Raw genomic sequence first — 12,028 nt, 5'->3', positions numbered from 1 at the left:
TTGCAGACACTGTACTAGTCATAAAAAGCTTTCGCTCGTGTCAAAGTCTTTTGAATAAGGCATCGACTGAAGAAAATAAGAGCAAGGGTGCATAGCTTGATCAGTTCCGAAAGATATTGAATTGCTATTCTAGGCAAGAAACTTCTCATTTCCTAAAGATCTTAAATAACTGTTGGCTGTTCTATTTCTGTAAAGCAGAGGAAATAGGTATAGAAAAAATATAAAATATTGGAAGAAAGCAGTATCATGATGAAACCAAAGTCTGGAAAAGTTACTCTTTGGGACTACAATTTCCTGAATCCCTTAACTAGCATTGACAGTGGAAACTGTAGTCCAACTTTTCCAAGGTTTTAGCCAAGATGCAGTGAACAGTTTCCTCTCTAGGTGGAAGCTTTGGGCTTACTATTTTCTTTGCAGATATGTCCAGAAAGGGTTATGAGATTTTGGAAAGCCCTTCTTCTCTGGATCAAGGGAAAAAAGAGGACAAACAATTATTTTTTTCTAATCCATATAGGGGCTGTATGGGCCAAAAGGTCAGTAACACATGGGCCAAAAGGCAAGTGTTTCCCCTGACATAGCATCGTCCATGATGCAGGCCAATAGTGCTGGGTCAGGACTGGCCAAACTGGATTGTGGTCCTGTTGTTTGTGGTAGAGTTTCCTGGAAATCCCATTACAATAACCAGCAGATAATAGCTATGAACCCTTTACTTGCACCATCACCTCATTCCTTCTGAAGGTCCCACTCATGGCCTGTGACATTGGGAAGGGCTGCCTGGCCACATGGGTGAAGCCAGGGACACCATTCCTGCCCTTCCAGCCAATGGTGGGCCTTCAGAGAGAACACAGTGATGATGGCAGGTAAGGGGCTTGTGGGTCCATCACATGGTGGCAGGTGTGAACATTTGCCCATTGCTGTTTTAGTCTGAAGGCAAAAACGGGTCAGAACCTTGGGCAGGATACCACAGGGTTGGCCCATGATATCCTGCCTGAGAGTATAGGCCCATAATCTCCTCTGATACTGTCTTTATCATCTTCCCAGTACTGTATTAAGTCCTTTTTCTTTACCCAGACCTTGAGGGGGTGCGCGCGCATTGTGTGTGTCTTGTTTAAAACACTCAGGGCCTCTCAGTTTTGCAGGGTATGTTTTAATCACAATTTAATTTAAATATTTTTAAATTATTCTATACTAACTTCCTTTTAATCTTGGTTTTGTCTTATGAGTCATTCAGAGAACAAGTGCTATGGGGCAGCTGTACAGATACTGTAAATCAAGTAAATAAAATTAAACAAGAGCCTTTGATTCTTTAATTACATACTACTGCAGATTCCAAGCATGTAGTTTGGGAATTGACTAAGTATGTGAATGAATCTTGCTAAATTACTCCTTCTTGACCAGGCAGATTATCTTGACGGGTCAAGATAGCCTGTTAAGCATTCATTAACCCCTGCTAATTTTCTCACCATAAAACAAAATATAAAAATAAAAATGAGAAGAGCACTTTTCTCCCAAGAAGCCTTCTTGTAGAAAGTGTCTCTGTACAAAATTAGTGTCTTTTGTCTGTGAAGCCAAGAGTGTGCACACACATGTAGCATGCCCATTTGGACTGGAAGATGGAACAAGAGACACAAACAACTCATCCAGTGTTTCCATACCTTACAAGAGTTCCAGTTTGGCAGGGATATAGTTGCCATTACTCCCCTGTAATTCCAATTTTTCCCAGTGCTTTTACAACGTCTTCATTTTTTCTCTGTCATCCTCCCACTTTTCCCCCTTTGCCTTAACTTATTCTCTTGCTGCAAACTGGTGCCATGTGGAAAAGTAGGTTGCACTCTCAGAACAGAAAGACCATCCTCCAAGAGACCCGAAGCAGCTTTATTTGGCAGTCTGTAAAAGGCCATAAAGACATAATCCTCCAATCAGATTGACCTGTTGAATCAATGATCAATTAATATATCAACCTACTTACTACACCCAACAAATTCAATGGGTTTCTTCTACTGGAACTGACCTTTGGATTGAGGCAAACTAATTCATAACATCTCACATTTACGAGAATTATCGCTACGGTTCTTAATTCTTACTTCGCTCATTCCTGCATAGGCAAACAAGAAACTTTGCCCAAATGTTGCGTTCTGCTGGATGATGAGATATTTTCTGTTAGTCATGAGACAGTTAGCTCTACTTATCCATTTACAAGCAGCATTAATATGCATCTAGTTTTTAGGTTTTCTGAAATTTACAAGCACACTTTCATGCATATAATCTTACTTGGGACTGAAACTAGTATTTTTGTCGCTTGCATGCAATCCTTATTCTTAGAGAATTTCGAAAACGTAGAAACTGGGTGCATGATGAATAGTTGTTGTTTAGCACACAATGTGCATTGTCTTTTCTGTCTAGATTACCGCACTACACTTTTAGCGCTGCTATTCCCTTTAACTGCTTTGGCTGCCTCCTGTTGCATTCTGGGATTTGCAATTTAAGGAGGGACATTTAGGATCTCAGCCAGAGAGCTTTTAGCCTCACTGAACTACAAGCTCAGAATGCAATAGGAGTCAGCCAGAGCATTAAAAGTGGAATATTACCTCTATAAGAGTGTAGTGTGGTAATGTGGTGTTTTTGCAAAGATATTAGATCTCGCTCTAGAGATGCTCACTTAGCCCAGTTCTTCTGGTGTCTGAGAGAGGAGTACACAACACCTGTTGTGTACAGCTGTTCCAGAGAGGCTCAGCATGAAAATGTCCCTTTTCAGATATCACCAAGTTTGAAACAGGGAAGCAACTGTGAGGGAAGGAGCTATGGCCCAGCCCTTTTCCTGCGTATTGTTTTTTCTGTAGTTCAAATTAACAACACCTTTTATGTCAAGCCTGAGGGTCAAGTGACATTGTATTTTAAAAACATTTTTAAAGTATACAAAGGGATCTTGTAACACCTTTGAGACTGAGTGAAATAAGTTTGTACCATGATTTCTTTCCCTCTGTTAGTCTCATAGCACACAGCTCCAAAGGCCATACCTGTGGCTGTGTTGCTGAATACATTTAAAACAGCATTTGTGGAATATGTAAGTGTAATTGTCAATGCTCTGAGCAGAATCTGCTTCCCATTGTTTCTTATGAACAATCTTCTGTCAATCATGGATGGAATAAGTGCTGCTGGATAAGTGTTGGTATACAGCTCAGTTTGTGACCATTGTTAAACTGCCAGCAATAAGTATAGTATTAGTTCCATGAAATGGACTTTTTGACAGACACATGTCCAGATCCTATGACTTGCTGAATGAGCAAATGGTTAGGTAGGGCTAGCTATAAGGTAACAAAAACTGTCACATAATCACAGTATATGTGATGGGCAAGGAAGCTAGCTAGACGAAATTCAGACTAGACATAAAGAGTAGACAATCTGCTGACTATTCCATTAATGGCTATTGAGGGCTTTTCTTTTCATCTACTTTTCTATAGCATCCATATTTAGTCATGATAGTTTTTATGACACAGCAACCTAGAGGCTGAGAGGTTTGAGTGTTGGACATGACTCTGAAGCCCAGGATTCGGATCCCTGCTGAACCATGAAACCCACTGGGAACCTTGGGCATATCACACATTCTCAGCAACAGGGATGGCAATAGCAAAGCCCCTCTGAAAAAACTTGCCAGAAAAAAAAAAGATAGGGTCACCTTAGGCCGTCATAAGTCAGAAATGACTTGAGGTCACATGGCAACAATAATCCAGAAGTTAAACTTATATTCAGCACTGTACAGAAACTTGCTGTGCATGAAATGTACTTCTCTGTTTCTATTTCTCCCTTTCGCTCCTTTGCTTCTGTTTTTAAAATTAATTAATGTGTGGATATATTTTCCTTGTTATTATTCTTGTGTTTTTCTATATTTAATCAGGAAGCCATCCAGGGAACCAACGGATGATACATAGTTTCTAAAATTAATGATGTTTTGAATATTCTATGGCAAATTTTTTGGCATAAAAAGAGTTGTGTGAGTTGATTAAAAAAACCTCTCTTCCCTTTATTAATTGTTTTTGTTTTGTTTGAATTTGGATTCACTGTTGGTTGTATCCCATTGAGCATCAACCCTGGCAATTTTTTATTTTCATTTATTTTGATCGGTGGGAAAGGTCCTCCTCTCCCTCTTTAGCAACAGTTCTAACATGCAATGATTCAGTGCTTGCTACATTATGAAGGCATTGTGAGTGCTAGAAACTTTAACACCATGGAATTAGTTTTTTAAAAAGTGTTCACGTTTCTCAGTTAGTTGTCATTGTTGTTACACTTTTTAAAAGTAACTGTTTCCTTGTTATTCATAAGGTGTTGAAATACTTGTTTTACCTACTTATTTAAAATCAGAATTCTACAAACTACTGGTCTATTGTAGAAAATATATCTAAGCAGGGCTACTTTTATAGTTCCATCACATGTAACTATAAAAGCAACTAAAACTGTCTTACATTGCAAAAGGATTGCATTATTACCTGTTGTGTTACAAAAGGATTGCATTATTACCCGTTGTGTTATGGTTGTAACATAACCTAATTGTGCCTCAGTTATGGCAAAAAAATAATAATAATAAAATAATTTAAAAAAAGAATTACAATTGCTTGCAAATACTGTAGTTTCTTCCAAACTCTGAGAAGCATGCTTTCTAATTTTCCTAGACAACAATATCACAGATGATGTGCTACTGTATCTGGCAAAGACAACTGCACAGTAGTAGAAAAACTAAAATGTATTCTTCTTAGGCACTGATTATCCTGGATTGCCATGCCACTTTTCATGCCAAAACTAGTTGCTAGTGCGATGGAATATGTCTAAAACCTGGCCTTGGTTTTGAGCACTATATTTAACTACGTTATACAGTTGCCACCACTGACAACATTATTCTTTCATTATTATTAGAAATCTTGGCATCCTGTGCTGTATTTACTCAGAGGCATTATTCTTTGTTTTTCAGAGCTACCATATGGCTGGGAGAAAATTGATGATCCCATTTATGGCACTTACTATGTTGAGTAAGTTTCCAAATTCATTATTAATTGACTATTAATCTTGCATAAACTGTTGTTAATGTCTTGTGCAGTGCTTCGTGTTGAGAAGGTGTACGCCCCACTGTTTTTCTGCTACACCTAGAAATGCGCTGGGAAATAGAAAGCCAAACAGAAAGTAACTGTGTGTAAAATGCAAAGGCATGGGGACCTCCACTAGAAAGAGTTGCGTGTCCTCCTGCTTTCCTTTCCAGATACAGACAGAGGAACGACTCGGTTGACAATCTCAGAAAACTGTTACTTGTGTATCATTGCCAGCACACTTCTTTCTACACCAGTAGTGGGCCAGATGCAACTCTCAGGGTCCCAAAGTTCATTCCCTGAAGCCCCTTCCAGCTCCCACATCCCCCAAAACTTTTTCCAGGTGATGCCTTTAGCCAATTCTGCCCCCCAAAAGGCTCAAAAGCACTGTAGAGTGCAATGGTGTTTTTTCTCCCCCAACCCCTCCAAGGTCCCAAGTACTCTACAAAAACCTACCAACCCTTGCTCAAAAAAACAACCAAAATTGAAGTTGAAAGTGAGCAGCCCAACAAATCAGCTGAAAATTAGCAAAAATAAAAAAGAAGTGATTTTGTTAACTTCCTGTTTTAATATAGGCCAATTTTCCATCAATTTCTCTGGTTCCTAAAGTCCTTCAGGTACAGGCAACCCTACATCTCCCCTGCATTGCAGGCTTGCTATGAGTCTGCCTCCAAAATAATCACCAATTTGCAGCCATTACTGCTTCCTGGAGGACAGTTTAGGAACTAGCAACACTCCAAGGGTCTTCTTCCTGGGGAAATGTTTATGAGAAGAGTCTGTAGTATGTATGTATGAGGGAATGTGGGAAATGGTGCAGCTAATGTTTTCCCCAACATCATTGCTGCTTCTAGAAAGATTTATACATACCCTGCTCTGTATGCAAATGGGTGGCTATGATAAATTGCTTCCATAAATAGATAAAATTAACGATCTGACTACAGTGAGTCTCTGTTTCAAATATGCAAGCCATGAAAGAGAAGAAAATGCAAGGCAATCCTCCGTTGCTTCCACTTTATGCAGTCACACACTTAAGAAGTTGGAGAGTTTATGTATTTGTGTAGGAAGAGCTAATAAACCACACAGTCTGGAAATTCATGATCATAATGGAGAAATCTGAGTGAAAGGTAGCTTTGACAAAAAAAAGTACCAATCCTCTAGTACAAGAGCATTAATACTAACATGAAGACAGGCCTAGGATTCATAAGAAGGAGGTTTGGAAGTACCCACACAAATTCAAAACCATCCATCCATTTGTCTCCTATAAGGTGGCAGCCTGAATGGAAGGATGGCTTGTAACTTTTCAGAATATTGCAGAGTGATAGCAGAATCCCATAAATAATTTCTCAGGGGCAAGTAGCAGTGATTTTACTGTGACTTCCTCCCTAGTAACTATACATGTCTACAATTGCATTGCAAATTGTGAAAAGCACTGATTGGCAAGGAAATGTGATATCTCTAGCACAGCTCCACACAGTTTCTTCAGTAGTTCACTGGGGCTGGAAAGTGAAGGATGAACATAGAACATATAAATGTATTAAACCTCCTAATTAACTCACTTCTGTGGGCAAAGAGCTTCCCACAAATGGGACCCCCCTTACATTACTGGCACCTCTCTGTCAACATTGAAGCTTAAGACTTGGGACTCTTCCTTGGCCCAAGACAAACTCTTCAACAAAATTTCAATATCTTAGGCTGCATCTGCACTGCAGAAATAATCTGGTTTGACACCACTTTAACTGCCATGGCTTAGTGCAATAGAATTCTGGAAAATGTAGTTGGGAAGTGTAGCAGAACTCTGGTGCTGCAACAAACTACACTTTCCAAAATTCCATATCATTGACCCATGGCAGTTAAAGTGGTGTCCAAGCAGATCATTTCTGCAGTGTGGATGCAGCATTAGTCATCCTGATTATTTGCTACAATCAAAGCCTACAAATGTGATGCATCTATAGCATAGCCGATAACATTATATGAGGTTCCTGGGTATCATCTGGCTACCTGTCTGGGCCACATAATATTCCTGAGTCTGTTAATTAGTTACTCCCGAAAGCTTGAAAAGTTACTTTTTTTTACTGCCATCTCCAGTATCTCCCAGTCAACATGGCTGGCTGTGCTGCTACATTATTGCATTATACTTGTATGAACCTTGAACAAATTACAACCTCAGGTTACTATTTCTGAAAAATACCTCCCTTTCACCTGTGTTGTGAAAAGAAAAAGTGGAGATTATTTATTTATTTACTATACTGCTTTACATTATGAGATCTCACTGATTATAAACACTACAAATCAGAATACCGTATCAACAAAATCAGGATCAGAAGTGCCTGATATACTATTGTACTATTATTTGGATTGATTTTAGAGTGAGGGTGAGAATATCTCTATTTGCCACTTTCCTCTATGCACTTTCCATATCTTATTTTATGAAAGAGAAAGCATGTATGGGTCATTAAAATGAAATAAGAATCTATGTCATTCAGCTCCAGGAAACAGGAAAAAGAAGTATCCGGAATCTTACTATAGTATAATAAACTGGAAAGAACGCAGGGTAATATACCTTCTGCTTTAACAAACATTAAAGCTATGCCATGGGAAAAGTGTGAATCGTGGTAGGTAAATCATTACCTACTCTTCTTGTGAGAATAACTCTTTTATCCTTATTCTTCTCCCTTCTCCTAGTCAGCATATGAGACTTGTTAAAAGCAGTTTTGTTTCTATTAGCAGTTTCCAATTCTGCTGTCAAATTTATTTTGTCATAAGACCTTATGTGCTACTTAATTGGTTTTGACATTAAGGCTAACTGCATGCAAAGAACTGTAATACTGAATTTTGAGGAGGCAGAAACACTCCAGGAGGTAGGAATTTAGACAAGAAAAAAAACAGGACCAGAAAAGAGAATCTGTCTTTCTTTTAGCTTCTGCTGTCCAGATCGGGGGGAGAGGGGTGTGTGAATCTGGTTCTCCAGATATTGTTGGACTGCAATTGCCATCTGCCTTTCTCAGCATCGCCAATGATGAGGAGTGCTGGAAATTGCACATCCAACATCTGGAGCAAACACTTAGCCAATCCCCGATTTAACAAAATGTCCTTTGAAAACATAGAAGACACTATATATGGGGTCAGGCAATTGGCTCCATGGCTAGCTCAGAATTGTCTTCCCAACTGAAAGCAGCGATCTAAGGTTTTTAACAAAAGACTCCCACTTCCCTACCTCACAAAGCTGGGGATTGAACCTGGGAGCACACACACACTGAGGCGGTGATCTGCCACTGAGTTGACAGTCTTTTGGGGAGGGGTAAATTGTAGCAAAGAATCAGTGAGTTACAAAAGACTTAAATGTCACCACCATCCACCTGCAGTTTCTCAGGGTTTAAAAAATGGTGTCAAAGTTGAGTTATATATGTCTATATGTGATGCCTAGTTAAAGCCCTGTCCAACAACTCTTCATTTTATAGCTTCTGTTTAAAATGTGCATACTTTTCTAAGTTGTCTTCAGTCCCAATATTGGGTAAAAGGTAGGATATACAGTTAGCCTTCCACATTTGCTGGGGTTAGGAGCTCAGGACCCCCCACAAGAGTGCAAAAACTGTAAATAACTCTAGCACCACCCACTCCACTCATATTTGACACACACACACACACACACACAAATATGAACTACACATTCACCCCACCATGGATGCCTTCAAGGCGGTGGTGTTTCTTTGCAAGGCAGAAATGGACGGCCATCAGGGTTTATCACTACCTTCACTGCTGGCCTATGCCATTTTTAATAGGGACTTACAAGCCTCAATGCACATTCAGTCTCTGGGTCTCGTGAGGCTTGCCATCTCTATTAAAAATGGCATAGAGCAGCAGTGGATGTGGCAGCAAATAATCTGTGAATAATCCGTAAAAGTCAAAGCCATAAATGTGGAAGGCCAACTGTAAATAAATAATATAATAGTACTGTTGATAGTAATAAAAATGTATCCTAGTCCTTCCAGCTGTGTTGCATAGCTTCACACTACACACTTACAGTTCTATGATTCTACTTTAATTGGCATGGTTCCATTTTATGAAATCCTGGGATTTGTCATTTCGAGAGGGGATTTTAGAATTCTCTGCCAGAGCGCTCTGTTGTCTCACCAAACTACAACCCTTAGCATTCCATAGGAACCATGGCAGTTAAAGTGGAATCGCAGTACTACCAATGTGCAGTGTGAGCAAGCAAAACACACATAAGCTGTCATTATAGCGGGGAGGAGGTAGAAGTATGGTATGTAATTACTTCAGCTTATATGAGAGCCTTCCATTTAAAACTAATAATAATACCAAACAGCTCAGAACAAAATATAATATTTTAAAAAAACATACAGTACAAACAATTGCTAAGATTCATTGAGATTCATTGCAGTTGCAATTAACTACTCGGGGTCTTTGTCTGGTACCACAGTTTTAAACATGCTGGCATCTGGCCCAATTCCTCTTGAAGGAAGGGATTCCATTGTTAGGGCTCACCACAGAAAAGACGCTGATATCTATCACTGCCTGAGGCAAATGGTGGACCAACTTGACTGACTTTACCCCACCCCTAGATCTAAAAGTATGGGTAGAGTGGCATACATTCAGCTGGTTTACATTCACTTGATGTATGGTGTACTATATAATTAGGGGCTGCTCTGTCACAACTGTCAGGTGTGAATATTGAGCGCTATACGAATTTGGGTAGGGAAAGCCCTGGGGGTTGGAACAGCTGATTGAACAGGGCTAACCTATGTGTTTGTGAATCTGCCGTTTTGGTGTACCTCTGTTATTGATCCTGATACCTCCTTGGATAGCAAATCTTAGCAAGCGTTAGGTGGCATTTACCGGACACATAATTGTTCCCTGGCCTGCTTGGTATTGGTATTGGACAGGTATTGGTCTGGGTTACCTAGTGTATCATATTCTCCATCTCTTTCTTTCATTGTTTGGAAAAGTACTTATTTATGCTAATTTACTGTATAATAAAGTTGTGGCCATCCTTATTTACCCGTAATCTTAGTGTCTGGCCTCTCTGTCTTGGTTCAAGCCTGTTTTTCAACCTGGGGATGAATAATTACAAATATACTTTCCATCCTTAATTTAGAATTCTCAGCCAGATACCTTTAGTGCCTCATCAAATTACAAAACCCAGGATTCCATAGGATGCACTCATAGCAGTTAAACCAGAACCATACTGGTGTAATTCTGTAGTGCGAAGTGGCTCAAGTGTCACATGATGTTGGAGAAATCCTATCCATTTCATTACCCAAATGGGAGGAGATGCTTTTCAGGAAGAATGAACACTTCATTAAAAAAAAAAAAAAACATCCACTTGGTCCTTTGGCAGATGTCAGCATGTGATGAACTCCAAGTGGGTTGGGTCTCGGTACAATAGTTCAAAGGGACTAGGCCATGTCAAAGAAGCAGTCCATTCTAAAACTTCATCATCATCTCATGCCGGCTGCAGTCACATGATCTATTCACTTCTGCATCTGAACTTAGCATATGTTTGGTGTTGTCAGCAGCAGCCATACATTGATAGAATTATGTTCTCTCTCACCCAGTTTGCTCTCATACCTAGGAGCTGTTGCTAAGCTGCATCCTTGACTCCCTGATTTCAGGGCCACACTATACTGGTGGTTGAATGCAGCCTTTGTTAAATGCACCTTTGCATTTCATGTGCAGGTGTTAAATGAAAGTTGCATCACCTCCAGGGAGGAAGCAGAACCTGATAATTTATGAGATCTGAACAGCTCAGTGGAGAGGAGCACATGCTTTCCGTCCAGAAGATTCCAGGTTCAGACCTCAACATCTCAAAGCAGCATTAATGAAGAATCCTCCCTGAAACCCTAGAGCACCTACCAGTCTGTGTCAGAATTTTGGACCAGTGGTCTGACTCAATGTAAGGCAGCCTCCTATGTTTCTAATCCTTTGCCTCCTCCCTAGTCGTATAGAAAACCTCTCCTCAGAAACTGCTATTTGCTGCAGCAAGGGGAACCCCCAAACCAATCCCATAGGGAAAGTCCTTAAAGTTAAGGCTAAAAAAAATTGGCAAACTCACCTGGTAAAGAAATAACTGCTGGTAGGTTGGAGGGCTCTGAAGGGTGGGCAAGTTCAGAAGATGGTTGTTGGGGGAGAAGAAATGAGTTCAGAAAGTTTGTGAAATTTTAATCCTGGAGGGTTATTTCAATGGTTTTAGTTCAATCGTCCCACCACATATCTTTTTTTTAAATGTAGAGAACAGTAGTGCTACATATTATAACATTTTTTTATTTTGAAAGAATTGGTAAGGGAATTCTAATCAAGATTTGTAATAATAGGGTAAAACCTCAGTGGTATTAAAAGTGCAGCAGTACCATGTTCATAAAGAATTTTATAGTCAGCATAAAGATCTGTGTTTTAATCTGCTGTCTAAGCTCAATAGGTTTGAAGTGAAAATTGCTTCCCATTTTTCATTATAAAAAGTGACAGTGTTACACTTTCTTTTATTACTGGTGTTTAACAGATGAGTTCGTTTTTAAGGAGACAATATCCCATTATAATATAGTGTCTTAATTATGTCGTAAAAATGGATAAATCATAAAAAAGTTTCATTGCATGGCAAATGTAGTCACTGGGGGCAAAAAATGTGATCTCATCTGCTTCTGAAGTCAACTTTATCTTTCTGCTGGACACTTTACACAACTCTCTGAACCTGTAGCCATCATAGTTTGCATTCTTCCTGCTGTGATTTTGAGCTGTGTAAGTATACTAATGCATAGTCATGGACATGACATTTCCATGTTCTGAAAGCAATCTGATTTGGTCCATTTTGCCCAGTCATATATTCTAGTGGAATCTCTCTCTAGGATCTTATGCAGAGATCTTACCCATCACCTTGCAACCTGCTTCTCTTGAATGGAAGTGGCATGAATGGAAATTGTGACCTTTTGCTTGTAAAACCA

At 39.5% G+C, this 12,028-nt stretch overlaps 1 protein-coding gene across 4 annotated transcripts in view; it reads left to right on the top strand.

Annotated features, from left to right (window-relative positions):
* MAGI2 (membrane associated guanylate kinase, WW and PDZ domain containing 2) overlaps positions 1-12,028 on the top strand; it is a 782,933-nt gene that overhangs the window by 552,840 nt on the left and 218,065 nt on the right. For all 4 annotated transcript variants that reach the window (XM_042468280.1, XM_042468279.1, XM_042468278.1 and 1 more), the window contains one exon: positions 4,964-5,021. In XM_042468280.1, the coding sequence (XP_042324214.1) occupies positions 4,964-5,021 (58 nt within the window). The remainder of the gene's footprint in view (positions 1-4,963; positions 5,022-12,028) is intronic.

This window comes from Sceloporus undulatus, chromosome 5, assembly GCF_019175285.1.
Source record: "Sceloporus undulatus isolate JIND9_A2432 ecotype Alabama chromosome 5, SceUnd_v1.1, whole genome shotgun sequence".
In the NCBI taxonomy this organism is placed as follows: Eukaryota; Metazoa; Chordata; class Lepidosauria; order Squamata; family Phrynosomatidae; genus Sceloporus; species Sceloporus undulatus.
This window is presented reverse-complemented; position numbering and strand designations above follow the sequence as displayed.